The sequence below is a fragment of the Cydia fagiglandana genome, chromosome 8 (assembly GCF_963556715.1).
Source record: "Cydia fagiglandana chromosome 8, ilCydFagi1.1, whole genome shotgun sequence".
Lineage (NCBI taxonomy): Eukaryota > Metazoa > Arthropoda > Insecta > Lepidoptera > Tortricidae > Cydia > Cydia fagiglandana.
Window position 1 is genome coordinate 1678415 of NC_085939.1, and position 18990 is coordinate 1697404.

General features: G+C 37.7%; 3 protein-coding genes across 4 annotated transcripts in view; 2 read left to right on the plus strand and 1 right to left on the minus strand.

The window, feature by feature from the left end:
* LOC134666433 (apoptosis inhibitor 5) overlaps positions 1-2655 on the minus strand; it is a 352764-nt gene extending 350109 nt beyond the window's left edge. Inside the window, exons 1-5 of one of the 2 annotated variants that reach the window (XM_063523594.1) lie at positions 2417-2654; positions 2179-2340; positions 1400-1744; positions 646-843; positions 116-310 (exon numbers count right to left, since the gene is read on the minus strand). In XM_063523594.1, the coding sequence (XP_063379664.1) occupies positions 116-310; positions 646-843; positions 1400-1744; positions 2179-2340; positions 2417-2491 (975 nt within the window). In that variant the 5' untranslated portion in view covers positions 2492-2654. Of the gene's footprint in view, positions 1-115; positions 311-645; positions 844-1399; positions 1745-2178; positions 2341-2416 lie in introns of both variants that reach the window. The other variant, XM_063523593.1, reaches the window with a different exon arrangement.
* Positions 1-18990, plus strand: part of LOC134666441 (uncharacterized) — a 215024-nt gene that overhangs the window by 55687 nt on the left and 140347 nt on the right. The gene's annotated exons all lie outside the window — the stretch shown is intronic.
* The window catches only part of LOC134666413 (homeobox protein CDX-1), a 28333-nt gene continuing 26573 nt past the window's right edge, over positions 17231-18990 (plus strand). The window contains exon 1 of the mRNA XM_063523543.1: positions 17231-17678. Coding sequence (XP_063379613.1) covers positions 17339-17678 — 340 coding nt within the window. The 5' untranslated portion in view covers positions 17231-17338. The remainder of the gene's footprint in view (positions 17679-18990) is intronic.

The following is an 18990-nucleotide window of genomic DNA, read 5'->3' on the forward strand; positions in this document are numbered from 1 at the left end:
CAAAAAGACAGGTTAACTTTACCTTCAGGAGACGCTATTTTATAAATGAACAATCTTTAATTTGGTTATTATTAGTGAAGATTTTAAAGGAGAAAGCTGTATGAGTGTTACTTACAATAAGCAAGTCATAAACTGCATCAATCTTCTCCTGTGGCTTCTCAAGTTCTCCACAATGTTCCGTAATTTCAGCAAATATCTTCAAAAGCTCCAGCTTGTAGTCAGACCCTCCTTCCGGTGAAGCTATTTCTTTCCACTTCGGTAGCACATAGTCACAGAAGACGTTCACAAACTGTGTGGAATCCACCTGAGGCTGTAGAGATAATTTAAAATGAATTGCATTGTAGGACTTTAACTGTCTACTATATAAAACTCGTTTTTTGATGCATGTTATTTAATTTTCATACATTTTCTAACAGAAAGGTTTTAAATTGATCTTCACATCATATTTCACTATGAAGTCTGTTCTTTGAAAGTAAGATATTTTTTTATTTATTTATTGTAATATAGATATCAAACTATGAATTAAAAATAGGTAGTAAGCTCCAAATGAGCTTAGAAATGTTAAAATAGTTTTGTTTGTACCTATTTTCACTAGTGTGAAACATTCCCGCGTCCTAAACCCTGGGTGAAAGTAAGTAAACTTACCGAGAACAGTGGCAATGCATGTTGAGTACATTGTATGATTCTTTCAACGTGTTCCGTATCTTCAGGATGCCAATCATCAGGGGAAAAGGCTAATGCCGCCACGATTTGCACCAGCTCCTTCTTGCCTGCTGGAGTTTTACCGAGCCTTGACCATGTCAAGAGATCCATGATGTGTTCAAACTCTTCGGCCACCACGTCCTAAAATGAGATGTGGAAAATGAAAAACTGATCCTGAAAGTGAGCTTTTTTGTGTCTCAAAGGTGATTGGAGGATACAAAATGCTATCCTTATAACCCTAGAGTGCTCCTGCTATGAGCATTTTACTGCCCATGGCACAAAAACTGTGATTATTTGAACACACACATTTGTCAACAGCATTTTTTTAAATTACTAAGTGTTAAATGGTAATAACACCTTTTCTAATACTTTATGATTTATTTTATTGCATAAAAATGATTACAAACTGACTTATTTATTATTTTTCACATAAAATCATGTTAAGTATGGGCAGCAAAATTCTCCCTCTGTGAGCACTCACATTTCACCAAAAGGTACAACTATCTTTTTAGGGTTAACACTTCTGAAGAAGTAGGCGATTTTAGATCTGATATATAAAAAACTTAAAACATGTTAAATATGAGACCTGCAGCTAACTAATAACTTTTCTGATTGTACTTCCATCACATACTTATAATGCATTATCTATTCAGAGTCAATTTAAATTAAAAATATCCTGTAACAGAAACCTACATACCTCAAGTATTTTCTTGCATTCTGTAATAATAATTTCTTCGACTTCTTTGTTTATAATCTCCCTTCCAAGCTGTTTCACTTTTGTGGCCAAAAACTTGATGCATCTCTCTCGGACAATTTCATTCACCACCTCCGCTTCAGTATTCTGGTGTATTTGGGAAAATAGTCCCACTAAGGCACCTTTAGGGTCACTCTTCACTATTGTTACCAAAGAATTATGGACGATATTGATCTCTGTAGCATCATCAGATTGAAGGAGTTGTGCCAAGATGTCGGCAATTCTTTGAGTGTGCTCTTTATGGTCTTTGCAAAGTGTGGGCAAATCTTTAATGGCTTGTTTGCGTATCTGTAAATGTTTAATAGTATTAACTTAATACTATTAAGAGCCGCCATACATGGACTGCTCGAGCAGTAACCCAGTGATCAACATACACGGACTGCTTTTGCAGCTTGACCGCATGATAAAATTTCACCGCGCAGCCAACCGCCTGAAGCAGTTGCAACTACTTGAGCGGTTTGTGTATTGCGAATGACGATTTTGTATTGAAACTGCACATCACCCAACGGCGACCGCTTGAAGCTGTTGGCACTGATTGCTCAAAGCAGTCCGAGTATGGCGGCCCTGAGTCATGGTAATATTTGACACAAGTGTTTATCAAAGCATGGGGATTTATAGAGCAAACAACCGGACGCAGCCGGGGTGCTCGCGAATTAATAGTTACTACAAAAAATGATTTTTTCAACTCGAAATCTTAAGTTACATTAATAGCAATTACTCACAGCCACATCATCGTCTTCGCAGAGGTCAAATTGAGCTTCTATAGCTTGCTCTGCGAGGTTAGGAAAGCTGTTGAAGAATTTCGCAATGAATTGTGACGCCAATCTTTTTTCCTTATCTGAACCTTTCACAGCGGCTAAAATTTCCGTGTACTCTTTTTCATGCTAAAAAAATATAAAAATTAGATTAGTTTTAGTATTCAAATAACACTATTTGTGGTATAGGATTATGAAGGCTTACTTTGGAGATGTCTTCTTTGGCGTCGGCCAAAATACCGTAATTTTGATACAGTTTTTCGATGTTGTCGGACGACATGGCTTGACTTCGGCTAATACACGATATTGAAAACGCACTAAGCAAGGCAGGAATATTATTATTGGGGGTAATTAATTAATTAACATGAATTAGCTAAACAGTATTAGTCGTAACTCAAAATTAAACACGCGATGCGCTATTCGCCATTACTTACAGAACTACTACAGACTGCACAGACAAACGGAATGATAGGGCAAAATGCAAAATTAAGCTGCGGGGGTGAATGATGGAAGTGATATGAAAATTAAACTATTTACAGGCTAGGCAACATAAGGAACTTAAAGGGTCTTATCATAGATGGTAGGATCCTATAGACGTGGCCTAGACCATGCCTAGATGGGATGCGGGGATAGAGTCTGGCTAGCCAAAAATTGTTGACAGATATTTCGTTGTTGTATCACCAATTGTCTATGATTTAAAAAAAGCTAAAAGTCAGTTGTCAATTTATGTCATTCATTCAAATTGTTTGCGGTTTATAAGGGGTTTATTTTAAATAATATTAATAATTTCTATACTGAGTGAGGTTTGCAAACTAGTATTTAAGCTCGTAAATAATTACGACAATGTGCGATGTCGACGTGTAGCGTTGTATAACGAAAAACTGCAATGTTTACAATTCGTAACCAAATGTAAACAAATTAGGAGGTTGGTGCTCTATAAATATTTTGATACTTTAAGTACTAGTTCTAACATTTACCTATTACTTTGATTAAGTACGTGAATTTATTGATGCCTGAATCTCATAAACCGGACAAGTGTATAAAGAAAGGGATAAATTAAAAGTTCTGAAAAATATCCATAAAATCTAAATATTGGAACGTAAACATATGTGTTTGTCGTTGACTGTACTTTAAATAGTGGTAGAATTTATGTGAGCTGACTTTGAGTGTACGTAAACATTTATTTAACTTATTTCCTTAGGTACCTTACTTGTGCACAGAAAATCAAAAATATTGTCTAGTATCAAAACTATTATTCCTACTACACAAAGTGTGACCAGCCCAAGATTTTTTGAATTTCCCGCCAAACATTTGTGTAAAATTTCAGTAGCCAGACTCTACCATGTTGGTAAAAATTACCCCAATATTTTGATATCACGTTGGTGCGTTTACCCTGGACTCCCTGGAGGCAATTAGCTAATAGTCGCACCAATAAAAGTCTGCAGCGGATTTGATAGCCCACGCAGTGTAAGTGTTATTTATACGTCATAATTTCATAGAAGTTTGACGTTTAAACGTGACGTGTAAAAGTGCCCTTGTGGCCTATTTGCTGAATAAATGTTGATATTTGATATTTGATTGTTTTTTTTTTATATTGTGAATTAAATATGCTAGTGTCCAGTAGAATTGACACATGAGACAATGATGTTCTCGGTTGATTATATTGTTTAATCTAATTTTAGTTTTGGACACTTGGAGACCTTATACATCTCTAAGTACATATTTATTTATTTGATTTTTATTTTTGATTGTAAATACCTATATTTTTAATGTTTCTGACACTTAGAGACCTTTACATCTCTAAGTCAACTTAGGCTAGTAATTATGTGAAGCTATACTGTCTTTTTATGTAACATATGAGCACAAAATGCCGTGTCTTACAGCTACATGTTATTTCTATTTTAATATTAATAAAGGCCGGTAGCTTGAACATGTCATGCTCGCTTAAAAGTCTTTGCTTACGGTGGCGTCGTTGATCGGGTCGCCACTTTCCCGAATGAAGGTTGAGGGAGGCGATGGCTGAGATAAGCGTCATACTCGTGAACGGGTGCTGTTTGTGGAGACTGGTCTGTTTAAGCTAACACGAGCTATTATACTTAGTAACTTTATTTTTATTAATTAATTTCAGTGAGACGCCTCATTCTGCTCTCGTATGTTTCTTTTCTCTTAATGAATGTATAATTATACAGGATATTTACTCTTGGAGACCTTATACATCTCTAAGGATAACTTGATAAACTATAATCTTATAGTTCTGACACCTAGAGACTTTTACACCTCTAAATATTATAGATTTTTTTTGTGTGTTTTGTATCTGTATTTTGTATGTAATTCGACATTAAGAGACCATATACATCTCTTAGTAATTGTAATACGTCAGATTGAATTGTTAGTAATATTTTGTAAAATTGTTGATGATATTATTTTTGCTTTTATGTAAATTCAATGTTGACGTGTAAAAGTGCCCTTGTGGCCTATTTGCTGAATAAATGTTGATGTTTGATGTTTAAAATGACACTTGCACTGCGTGGGCTATCAAAATCGCTGCAGACTTTTTACGGTCTAACTTTAGTAGTAGTGTAGTAGCAGTAGTAGTAGTAGTAGTAATCACTTTATTGTGCACAACACAAGTTTACATAATATTTATAATAAGTTATATAGTTGATCAAACCAAATTTGACAGTAAATAAGAACAAAAAAAACTATACTCATCCTTTTCTTTTGGGTGCTAGTACTAGTGGAAGACAAAGATAGAATTATTCTCTCTATCTATGATATCTAGATTTTTTGATTGACCAGGCTTTTTACACGGTGAAAGAATTTTATTGTAAATTTAATGTAAAATGAATCTAGTAATATTTTTTGACATTTTTATTTTTATTTTATTTTTTGTTAGTTTTATTGACGTTTGTATATACCACTATTTTTGACATTGTATATATTATGTACTCTGACATTTGTATGTATTCTTTTTTAATTTGTGTGGATTATGTATTTTTAATTTTATTGTGTACCTATTGTATATTTTGACATGTGTTTTTTGACATTAAAGATATTGAATTGAATTGAATTGAATATGTTTGAAATGAGATAGTCCATTGACAAACTATATTTATTATTTAAACAAATATAGAGTCTGTGCGGAAAGAGAAGAGTCGTGGCAGAAACGGGAACTAACATTTTAAATTTTATATGGCAATCAAACCTTTGACACCTGTCTTGTAAAAAGTAAACAAACTTCTGTCATTGTATATTTTTATTAACAAAAACCGCAAGTTTTATGTATATAATATTTTCAAAACACGATAAAACCGTACATAAAACCACAAAGAAAATTATATTTAACATTGTTCGGTTTTGTCAGTGGGAAGAAAACGGCTAAAAGCCGACTATCGACTTACAAAAAGTCGCGGAACGTGTTTCCGCTATTCGCGGGTATTGATGTTGTATTTAATATTAAATAATTACCTATTTAATAAGCCCCCTAAGTAACTTGTCTCCGGTACATAATTGGTAAGTATATTCATTCAAAATATATTAATTTTCATATATATGCAGGTCATTCATGATCTTTAAAATAACTGACAAATAGTCTTGATACTTGCTATTTTATGCATATTTATATGTAATTTCTTTTTCAGGATTGTGTAAAAGTACCTACGGTATCTCGAATAAAAGACCGCTAAGTAGGTGATATGCAAGAATTCGTAATCTACGTGCCGGATTCAAGCACATCCAGTGCAGATGAAGATAGTTCTATGAGTGTCCCTGGCCCTGGTTGTTCCGAAGCTAGCTCAAACATAAGTGACATTGAATATTTTAATTCAGACTTCGATTACAAAGAATAAAACTTTTTCTAATAAAATATTTCTTTATTTGTAAGTTTACTAGGTTCTGAATAAAACTTTTTCTAATAAAATATTTCTTTATTTGTAGGTTCTGTTAGTTACGAAATTATATTGCATATTTAGCAGTGACTTTTCGGCGAAGTAAAATATCGTGAGATGAGAGAACCGGACATATCCCAATAAGGCCTACCTACTAATGCACTATTTTTATTCATATTCATATTTATTATTAATAATGTACACATACATTACAAGTCAAGTTTACAATGGGTGAAATATATCCCAGATAAAACTACAGTTCTATTGCCCAATTTCTACCCGATCTACCCGGTTTTAATAACTGTTGGACTGCACAGATTAGGCAGTACATAAATGAGACTCTATCTTGTTTGGTACTAAAATTACAGTTGTATTGGGCAGATTCTTAACTAGTTTTAGCAGTTTTGTCAATCGCACTGTCACTTTTTAGTATCTGAGACATAAAAACAAGTGTGTTTTAAAAAGAAAACTAGTGCCTGCGCTAAATCAGAGGATTGAGTTGACGAGCCGACACCGCCACCAGGCTTCGTTTAGTAAGCCGTGGTAAAAAACCGGAACAAAAGGGATTCAAGTATCATGACGTTTAGTGTCGTACTATAATCACGTGACCAGTGTTGTCAGCATAGCAAAAACTATAAAATAGCACTGGCGCGCCCTCAAATCCCACGACTCTTCTCTTTCCGCACAGACTCTAACTTACAATTTGATAATTGAAAATGTTATTAAAATACAAAATACCCCAATTTTGGGGTAATTATATGCATCACGGGCTGGTATCCCTCGAATACAAGCAATGCGACTAAATTGAATACACGTTTTTAAAAGGGTGACGGTTTACTGTCAATATACGTACACAATTTCGTCGGTTAATTTAGCAGGAAATACAGGGCTATAACCGCAAAAATCGAAGTTCGCAAATTGCGGGGATTTTTCTCTGTCACTCTAATTACACCTTCATTGGAGTAAAAGAGAAAGATCCCCGCAATTTGCAAAATTTCGGTTTTTGCGGTAGCCGCTCAGAGGTTGATTTCTGCAATGTTCTGCCGCCACGGCCCGCCAGAGCGCAGCACTATTTTCTTTAATTCTTTATTTTTAACCGACTTCCAAATCTCAAAGAAGGAGGTTATCAATTCGGTTGTATGTTTTTTATTTTTATTTTTTATGTTTGTTACTCCATATCTCCGTCATTACTGGACCGATTTTGAAAATACTTTTTTTTATTGTATGTATATGCATACAGATTGGTCCCGTTTTTGTCAAACCCCAGTTCTGATGATGGGATCCATGAGGAATCGAGGGAACTCCTCAAATCTTAAAGGCATACATATAGTGATTTTTGGGTTTTTATCATTATAGAGGGTTTTTACAAATGCCACTTTCACTACTTCTAATTTGTATGATATCCTTAACCATATTATAAAGAAGCCCAGCCTCTTCAGAGGCTGGACATGCCAGGATGCTATTGACTCTGCCGAGGTCATAGCAGGCGTGGCTCACGTGGCGTTGCTGAAAGTACATCCGTTTGACCCCAATTTTGGGGTTTGCCATTAGGCGCGCGTGGTGCTGTCGCCACCTAGCGGCCATATCTGTGCTGATCGTGACAGGCGCTTTTTGTTAGAGAGTGAGTCTTCTGTACCTAGTACTATTATTTATTCTGTGGTCATAGCACCTGACGACGCTGTGCAGCACCTCGGCGACATTCCATTGAAATATGAAACACGTCTTCAACTACTGCGCATAAATTACATTTGGGCGAGTCAACTTTACGCATCATACTTATACGCATAGCTATTTAAAGGAATGTGACCAGATCGCAATCTAAGAGCAACAATTAAATCCTGCCTGTTCATCTACAGAAAGAGAACCACGAAGCACGAGGAAGAGTGGGTTGGATCGTTTTATATCATATACCGTTAGAGCGAGATCTTTCATCAAAATATTCGGTCCACATGTCAAAGTTCGCCTTTGTACTAATGACGAATGTTATTTTTCCTGTTTTGTTTTGTTTTTTTGTACAATAAAGTGTTTTACTACTACTACTACAAAGCACATATTTTTGACCTAGTACAGAACATCAGAGAACCAAGGGACATTATGACATTTAACACCCATTTCGGATGCTTCCCTAGCTAATCGATCCACCACCTCGTTCCCCACTACACCACAATGGGAGGGAGCACTAATTTGTTTAGTAAACCATCAAGTAACTTATACATACTATAGGTAATAGGCCTTAAACAGTTATTTCTCAAGTTTTTACTATGACATTGATGCATCAAGGCGGTTTGTTTATAGCCTGCCTAGCGCAATAATGTAATATGGGTTATGAGCCTAAAAGCGGTTCAATAAGTTCTAGCATGTGTGTTGAAAAATATAATAATATCCGTGTGGATAGGATAGGATACAATACAATGGCAAAGGCGATAAAGATGCAGCGATTTTCGATGTTTACGGTAGGACTCGGGCGTTCTGCTCGGTCGGCTGCTTCATAACGTGGGTGAGCCAAATTATATATGTAGACTCCTTTACTCTCGCGTCCTGCGAAGTATGGCCCTATATGGCACTCCCATATGGGTTGATGCCCTTTCTGTCGACAATAGTCCAGGGACCAGAGAGGGCAATATCTTTGAGAGCACGTGGGTATCGTACGGTATCGTTTACAGCGGCAACGATCCTGGCTGCAGACTCTCCCTGGGACCTTCAGGCTCACATTCTTGGAGAGTTTCACCGCTACACTTTGGGCTGGGAGAAGAGCGGCAGCAGAGTTCCCAGATGGAGAACAAGTTCGAAATATCCGGGCATCTGCGCAAGTGGAAACACTTCGCCGATTGAGGGCAGAGCTCGACGATGCAAAATATGGGCTGATGACGGTAAGATACACTTACTGCCGCATCTAGAACGCTGGGTGGAAGGAGACAAGGTACGCTAACTTTCCACATGGTGCAGATATTTACTGACCATTGATGCTTTGGTAAGAACCTGCACCGCATAGGGAGGGAGGAATCCCCCATGTGCCATGAGTGTTGCGCACCTGTAAACACGGCGCGTCATACTCTCGAGGATTGCCCTGCATGGGGGCCCCAGCGGGCCACCCTTCAAGCTACACTTGGAGCAGACCTTTGGTTGGCATAGCAGAGGCGAAGAGGCATGGAAGGCGAAGGCCTCCTTCAGTGACGAAATAGGTACTGTCACAGAAGGAGGCAGCGGAGCGTGCGCGCGAGAACGATCCTGACATGCATCCACTCCGCCGACGAGGGGCAGGGGGCAGAGCTAGGCGCTATGTGTCCCCGCTGTTAAAAGCTCACAGGACTGGGGTGCTGACCAGCTGGCACCCAAAATGCCCACGGCCTGCCGGGGCGCACGCGGTCGAATGCTGATAGCGACCCTGCGGCACCCCATCTAAGGCGGAGTCGGCATCGTTGGTGGTTTTAGGGGGGTTTATCTGGTTGCTTGCTGTTAGCTCCCGTGGGCCGGACGCTTTGGGTGTGGCGGGCCGAATTTGGCCCGCGGGCCGGGGTTTGGAGACCCGCCCTGATCTAAACTATCATGTGACGAAGTATCAACCGGAAGGCGATGACGATGAGTACGATGACTAACGTCGCCTGGACCGCGGTGACTTTTTGCGATAACTCGAAAACAGTTTAACCGATCATGTTCGCTATATTTTTTCATTGAATGTACCGACGTACTCCGACGTAACATATGTTCTATTCTAACTAAGCTTTACTTTCACGATATTTTTTGGAGTTGTTTTTTCGGCGCAATTCAAGCTAATTCCTAAAATATTTACCTAATACCATTTACCTTTTTGAAAGACTTATGCAGCGACACACACTGTAGGGTTAACTTTACGTGTACCTAACCTAGACAGGCAGGGCATCTGCCCTAATTTTTAGGGTTCCGTACCTCAAAAGGAAAAACGAAACCCTTATAGGATCACTCGTGCGTCTGTCTGTCGTCTGTCACAGCCCATTAAATTTGTTCCAAAAGTACCTACTGGTCCAATTAAGTTGTAATTTGGTACACGTGGCCCATAAGACGGTCATCTTACGTAAACAAAGGAATTTCAAACATGGAGGCCGCTTTTGGCGGGTAAATGAGAAAATTAAAAAGCATAGGTAATGTTTTTTAAACTAAGTATAAAATAAGAGAGCTCATTTGGAGAATCTCAAATATACAGCCGGCCTAGCCAAGGTTACAATCGCTATCGCTTCGACAACGAAAAGCATTATGTCTCTCTATCACTCTTCCATATAAGTGCGACAGTGACAGTTGCGTTTCGATCGCTACGGAGCGTAAGCGATCGGCATCTTGGCTACGCGGCCAGGATGGAAAGATAAGTCGGGCCCTGGAGGGAAACTACCTTAAATCCTTAAGTTGGCTCATTTTACTTAAAGGAGACATTCCTTTATAATAAAAAAAAAACAAAACTACATTCAAAGTATTTTTCTTTTTTTCTAAAATTTTGCTTGTCTAAAAATCTTTAGTACTAAATATTAGATTTTATGGATATTTTGTACGACAGACGAGTGTAACACCTAATGTTTCTTGGAGAAATGTTATCACTAACATTAACTGTATCGACTAGTCCAAGGCCCCTACGCTTTCTGTTCTCTTTGACGGCGCAGCAACTAGTATAATTTCTCTCTCCTCGCTATTTTAAAAATGCCATTAGTCAAAAAAGGACAACCATACTGTTGACAAGGTGAACTTCAAATCAAGTGTTGCCTTTTTTGATGCATCCAGGCTGTGTATGTGTGCGTAAAAACGTGTATGTGTGCTCTTTTAGGGATGTGAAAAGTCGATTTTAATCATGTTATATATCAATAAACGCTACACAGCGGAACGAAATAGCTATTAATTGAAGCTTCAATATCTTCTATCTTCGTTAAACATACATAATTGAAATGCTAATGAATAATAAATATATTAGAATATAATAAAATATTTCAATTATTGCGGAACACATATCTTATATAGTAACAGCACCAGTCATGGGACATTTAAGAGGAAATTTGGAGTATTTATGATATTTCCCGTATACATGTAAATGGTCTACCGCTTAGCGTGTTAAAAGATGAAAGTCCTACCCGTCTTTCATGTTTTAGGCGTGTTGTATCAAAAATACAGCAATTAGTTTCCACATATTTAACAAATTAAAACTATGCTTTTTTTCTCCAGTCATGGACACCAAAGCTCCAGTAATGGGCCCCCGGTAATGGACGTGGATCCAGTAATGGGCCCCCTATAATGGACATTGCTCTATCAGTATAAAATATAGAAATGGGGAATAAGTTACGGCAAAAAAATCAATTTTTGGTATAAGCTTTTATCGCTGAATGTATTTTTCTTTCCACAGCCAATTATTATCGTATTAGATCCATCGAGACAATTCTAATATACCCAAACACAATTAGTTAGGGTTTATTGCGATAAAGTTCCCATGGCCACCTCCTGTCTCCATCATCAGATAAGGTCCATGTTATCATAATATTGCATTATCATCCGATTTGCATACTTAATTACGTACTTACACAAGATTTCAACTGAATCGGAAATCGAAAAGTGGCTCAAATTCAGCTACCAAGATTGGACCCACACTAACTAACAGGGCAAGTTAAATAAAAGTTTGGAAAAACGATATTAATTTATCCGAAGTCCGAGAATACCTCCTGATTGACATATTTCGTAACTACATTTTACTTCTGTATTGTTTAAACATGAAATTATGGCATGGCAAGCATCATTCTGTCAATTGTCCCATCATAGGAGGTACGCAGTTTTACAGCTCCTATAATGGGATTGGGCCAAATACCACTATTTTTTTACATCTATGGACTCACAACATAGTGTGTTGTATACCTTATCTCATGGTAAATGCAACTAACAAAACACATTCTAGTTTTCATCAAGTATTAATTAATTGAAATTGGCTGCTATTTAACTGATCACCAGATTTAATAAAATTTAATACCAAAAAAATCTACTTTACCACCCTAAAATAATGAATGATCACCAAAATTATAACACCATTTTAATGTGAAATGATTACCAATTTTAATACATTTTACTATCCTATTAAAGGAAATGACACCAAATTAATCATTATTAACCCAAAAATTGTAAATAATTACCAAATTTCAAACCCCAATTTAATGTCAATTGATAACCAAATTTTTACATCGTGCTATCCTATTAAATAAAATGACACCAAAATAATCATTGTAAACCCAAAAATAGTAAATGACCACCAAAATTAGAACTCCATTTTAATGTAAAATTATAACCAAATTTTTAAATCTTGCTATCCTATTAAAGCAAAGCAAAATTTTCTAGTAGCATTTCGTTTCTGTATGGGTTGCAGTTCAAACCTAACCTAACCCACTTTTCTAGTAACATTTCGTTTCTGTAAGGTTCGCAGTTCAAACCTAACCTAACCCACTTTTCTAGTAACATTTCGTTTCTGTAAGGTTCGCAGTTCAAACCTAACCTAACCCACTTTTCTAGTAACATTTCGTTTCTGTAAGGTTCGCAGTTCAAACCTAACCTAACCCACTTTTCTAGTAGCATTTCTTATCTGGAAGGGTCGCAGTTTAAACCTAACCTAACCCACTTTTCTAGTAGAATTTCGTTTCTGTGTGGGTCGGAGTTCAAACCTAACCTAACCCACTTTTCTAGTAGCATTTCGTTTCTGTAAGGGTCACAGTTCAAACCTAACCTAACCCACTTTTCTAGTAGCATTTCGTTTCTGTAAGGGTCGCAGTTCAAACCTAACCTACCCCATTTTTCTAGTAGCATTTCTTTTCTGTAAGGGTCGCAGTTCAAACCTAACCTAACCCACTTTTCTAGTAGCAATTCGTTTCTGTAAGGGTCGCAGTGTTAACTTAGCCCACTTAACTGATAGCAGTACAAACCTAACCTAACATACTTTTCTAGTAGCATTTCAGTATGCCTACCTAAGTTATGCGGTGCGGGGTGCGGGGGTTGAGCGGGAGGGGCTAGTAATTTTGGCATCATTTTACTTTATTTGGTAATATGTATAAATTTTTTGGTATCATAGTGGTTTATTTAGGTGAAAATATCGCATTTATTTGGTCTTCAAGATTTGGTGATCATTAATGATTTTTGGTAATCATTCAATATATTTGGTATTCGAATACAATTTGAAGTGCAGTCATAATTAAAATGGTGGTACATTTGTAATTTTAGGCCTTATTTTTTTGGTGTTAAGTAATTTTTTTTGGTAAGCATGATTTTTTTATTTAGGGTACCAAAGAATTTTTTGGTGGTCATTATATTTGTAGCCATTGAAATTTAATAAATTAACTCACCTCTCTTAGCGAAGTTGTTAAGAATTCGTAGTGGTATTTTTTTTCAGTGACACGACAACTTTTGGGTTGACGCCAATTTCTTAAAAAGCAACCAAATTTAATGAAACTTCAAACTGAAACAGCTTTAGGACTCTTATTTATGATAATATACAGCCAGTGTTTATAAACTACTTTTAGATACTTATTTTAGAGGAATTATGTTTTTTTGTCCCATTACTGGTTCCACGCCCATTATAGGGTATACTACTATAGTAGGTATTTATGTATTTTAATTAAATATCTGAACTTTCCCTTGGTTCCCTGTTGGGGCGTGACGATAAAATTGTGATCTGATAACCACAATAAAGAATAATAAATAGTTATTTTTAATACAGTTGCTCAAAAAGTGCTACTTTACGTAGCTGTTTAGCGTGCGGAAAGTTGGTTATCTCGAACTAGTGCTTTTTACTTTTCCAATTTTTTTAAATTTATACTTGTTCCAATTCACGACTACTTATTGATGAGTGTTAATATTAGTTTCCTTTAAACGTCGTAATCAGCATAAAAACCTACCGTTAATGTAAGAATACGAAAAATATTACATATTTCATATTTAATTATTTAGCTCTTCATCATTATAACACGTTTAGTTTTTAATATTCAATATTGAAAATTCCGTTCTTAATAAGTTGACTGAATGGAACGGAATAGCTGCCAAACGCCCATAGATATAATATACTTAAAGGCGACGTTTAACCGAGCTGTCACTGTTACCACTTTTGTTTAGTGTACGATTAACAATGTTTTTCTTATTTTTTCGCAACTGTATTAAAAAGTTATTTGTTTTACAAGGGGGTAAAGTTGTTGTTTAACCGCTCGTGCTAATATTGATAGCCGAGCAAGCGAAAGATTCCAAAATTGAACCACGAGCGTAGCGAGTGGTTCGGAAAATGGAACCTTGAGCGTTGCGAGGGTTTCAAAGCACGAGGGTTAAACAAAATTTGCCCCCGAGTGAAACACAAAATTTTTCACCACACCAACCCGAAGCAAATATTAAATGTAAAATATCAAACAAAATCAAACCAAATCAAATCCAAATGAATGTTATTAAATATTTATCATCCAAAATCATCATTTAAAAGTCAATTCTACCAGAAGATATGAGAAAACAACTCAAAATTTGCATTTGATTACTTTGCCTCACATGTGAATAAAATGAAACTTTGCTATCAGTTTTTGAAGTGCAAAGTAAGCCTTTCCGAGCTGGTGTGGTGAAAAAGCGTTTTTGTTCATTTTAGATATCGTCAAACCTTTGAAGTAAAATTAAAATTGTAAGAAATGTCGATAGTTTATCGATATGACTTTATCGACATGGCTACAGCAAGGTGGTGTTAAATTGTTAATCGTACACTAAACAAAAGTGGCAACAGTGACAGCTCGCTGAGACACCGTCTCTATATATTATAAGTCTATGGACTAGTCGAATAAAATTGCGAGTTTTATTTAATTTTTAATTTTTAGTCTGTTCGAATCCCGGGCGAGGCAAGCGAGTTTTAGAAAATCTTTGAATGCAGTTTTGTTTCTTTTTAAAAATAAAGGAATGTCTCCTTTAAGTAAAATGAGCCAACTTAAGACTCTTATGGTAGTTTCCCTCCAGGGCCCGACTTATCTTTCCACCCTGTATATACACCGTGTTTTTTTTTTATTTCCGTTAACTTCGGGGTGTGGTTAAGTACGTTTAAGAGAACTAAATGGCATAGTTAGTTTTCAAAAAAAAAATTTTTTTTGCTTTTTTTTCCAAAAAAAAAATAAGTTTAAAAAGTAATTAAATGTAGCATATAGCGTTGTTGTTACACGGGCATTACATTTCATCATCATCATCATCATCTCAGCCATAAGACGTCCACTGCTGAACATAGGCCTCCCCCTTGGACCTCCATACGTGCCGGATGGGGGGTGAATGCCATAATCGCCACGCTTGGCAGGCGGGTTGGCGATCGCAGTCGAGTACACCGAATTTGAGGGACGCTGCTGCCCGTCCACCGGTGGTTTTGGACGTAGTTTAAGGACATACCCGGGTCCATTACACTACATTACATTTAACTCAACCAAACAATTGAAATATGTGACATATCAATGTTATTTCGAACGTCAATCGACCGAGATTGAATTTAAATTTAGTAGCAAATGTATGTCTGTAAATGAAAATATTACAAAAGCAGCGTTTAAAAGAAAGTTAAAACTGGAGATGTTGGAAATATACTTACCTAAAAAGGAATAATTTCAAATACATACTTACCTAGAAAATTATAAAATCATTCCACAATCATGTACATATTAAAATATCAATAACAATATAAATAGTTAAAAAATGCATGCTTTCTTTTCTACTAACAATAGTATATAAGTCACGATTGTAAACATTTACCTTAATATTAAGTAAGAGTTGAGGGCGGCGCGCCAACAAACTGGTTACTCCAGTTTGGCGCATTTATTGTATAAATGTATCATTGTAATTGTTTATATGAATAAATGAATTAATAATAATGAACTCATTCTAAACACTAATCAATATGTAAACCGGCCCTAAGGCAAGTGTACACGCTTGTAGAGTCCTTATAGGAAAAAAAAAAATATTGACTATCTCCGAAATGGAGTCAATTAGAATATCGGTGTCTTTGAGAAAGTTACTTGATTTAAGCTCAGGAATACACTCTTGAAATTAACAGAAATAAAAAAAAAACACGGTGTATATTTTTTTCTAATTTTAAAATAGTTTAGTAGTTAATAATATTTAAGAAAATAGCCAAAAAATTACCATTCCCCCCTTTCTTTCCGAAACTACTGGGTCTAAAATTTTGAAAAAATAGGTATACAAAATAGTTCTTTACCTATAGATGACAGGAAAAACCTATTAGCAATATGCAGTCAAGCGTGAGTCGGACTAACCTACTTTGTTTTTGATCCAACTCCTAGGGGTTTTTTGAAGGCAATTCACTCGCGATTCACATATAAAAATACATTGTTAAAAATTGGGAAATGTACGGAACGCGAGTCCGACTCGCACTTGGCCGGTTTTTTTTTGTAATTTTTATTTGAAGACTGCTGGTGTGATTGTTTTATAAACCATGCCGAATTGCTTCTTTCTAATAGCAATTTCCTACATTATTTTATCAATTAATGTTTTCATCTACCCTCAACTGGCTTAAGGAGCCATTTGATTTGAGGGTAGATTTTGTTTACCTACCTATCTACTGGCTCCTCTACACGATGGGCCAACGCCGGCCACTCCAAGGGACGCATTTATGCGTTAGAGGGAGCAAGTGATATAGCTATCTCATTCTACCGCATGGCGGCGTCCCTTGGAGTGGCCGGCGTTGGCCCATCGTGTAGAGGAGCCATAAAATGTACTAATGACAGTTGGATTAGTGATTTCAGTTAAGTAGTACAAAAGTAGGCCAACTTTTTTAGTACTTATTGTATAGTATTTTAGGTACCTAAAAAGCTGGCTAAGCTCATGATTAGGTATCTTTTCTCACAAAATTTTATCTCAAAAAAGTGTTAATTTTTATTAGGTAATTTCCATTTCTGGACACCGATACGCCGACTTCATTACCCACTGCCCTTACCGGGCTTTCAGCATGTTCATTATTTATTTTTGTTGTAATTAGGCAAATGAAAATAACAGCCGCGGCCGCGACAAGCCGTCGGGGCGGGTCGTTCCAAAACGCGTCGGCTATTGGTCGGAGCAGAGCCCGCCCCGAGCGCGCGCCAGCGCCCCTCCCGTCGCCACCACCCGCTTTCGTTTCGTTTCGCTCAGTCAGTCGCGATTGTTATCAGGTGCATGTCGGTTATTTTTTTATTCCGTGCTCCCGTGACCGAAGTGTAGTGACAGCAGTGTATGTGCGATGCCCGGACGGTGATCAAAGCATGGTGAACTACGTTAACCCGCTCGCCATGTACCAAGGCAAAGGCGGGCAGTACGGTGCGAGCGGCTGGTACGGTTGGCAACCGCAGAACTTTGAAGAGCAGCAATGGTGCGCGTGGAACGGGGCGCCGGCCGGGGGTGAATGGGTGCCGGATCCTCACCATTTTCCTAAACGGGAACCGGGGGAACGGGAGATCGGGGAGATGCCGTCGCCGGCAAGAGGGGACCTCGCGAGCCCCGGCGAAGGCTCGCCTGGCTCGAGGCCCTCGCAGCCGCCGGCCGCGCCAAGATCTCCTTATGAGTGGATGAAAAAACCCAACTATCAAACACAAACGACGCCAGGTTTGTTTATTTGTTACTTTCATAAACTATCAACAAAAATAGGTAGGTAGAAAGAGCATTTAAGAGGAGAGAAATAGGGTACCGGGTATTTGACAGGTATCTGAGGTATGGTCATAGTAATTGAACCCTAACCCTACCCACCTAACGGCGAATAACGACTGACTTGACATCTTATTGTCTACTTGCTTACATGATGAATGTGTGACTGGTGACATTCTAAATTAGTATTTATAGGCAGTGGATAAAATTAATAACACACCTAAAGAATCTGCCATAGTTAGGGTTGGCGTACGATTTAAGTATCACGTCCCGTATTTTTACTGGTCCCGTTTTTGTCGACCGGTCTGGCCTAGTGGGTAGTGACCCTGTACCTAGCTCCAAACAGCAGCAACCAGATACCACCCCCCCCTCGGTGGCCCCTGCTGCTAGAATACCACTGTCCCTTATCAGTTCCGACTAATTATGGCAACCCTAGCCATAGTCTACATACCCACCTAGCTAGGTACTTCTTGTTTTACATTATTCTTTTTGTTCCATCTGCCTACCTAGGTATCATCTAATTCAGCGGTCGGCAACCAGCGGCCCGCGAGCCTCCCTGGCTATTTTGTATGTAATATTGACAAATGACAATGTCTGATAAAGTCATAAATATTAACAAAGTGCGGCCCGCGTCCACTTCGTTAAATGCTATGTAGCCCTTGGCTGCTAAAAGGTTGCCGACCACTAATCTAATTCATGAGAATGACGCGTAGTTCCAATTCAACCGCTATTATTGACGTTCACTGTACCTAACCTCTGTCTAGGTATGTATATCGATCTAACATCGGTTGCTAGGGGTAGATACTGTAGATAGGTAGGTAAGTACGTCGTCATTTGTTTGTTTTGTATCTCTACTCCATCACAAATAGACCAGCTAGGTAGGTAGGTTAAATACCTATTATAAGAGTAGGTTCAACATGGCGACCAAGTAAATTTAAACAACACTAATTTGCGATCATGCTATCAATTTAAGGATGACTCACGCTTGACCGGGCCGTGTCCGGGCCGGAGCTTCCGGCGCATCGTTTTCTATGGAAAGCATCACGTGATCGTCTGTCATGTCATAGCAAAGTAAGCTAGCGGTCTAACGTGAAGGTAGACGTCCAGAGGGCCGCATCGCACGTACCTAACGGATTTTAGTATTCTTGGTAGGTATAGAAAGTCACACAAGTACGTCCACTGAGCTATAACCGCGAAAATCGAAGTTCGCAAATTGCGGGCATTTTTCTCCGTCACTCTAATTACGCCTTCATTGGAGTAAAAGAGAAAAATC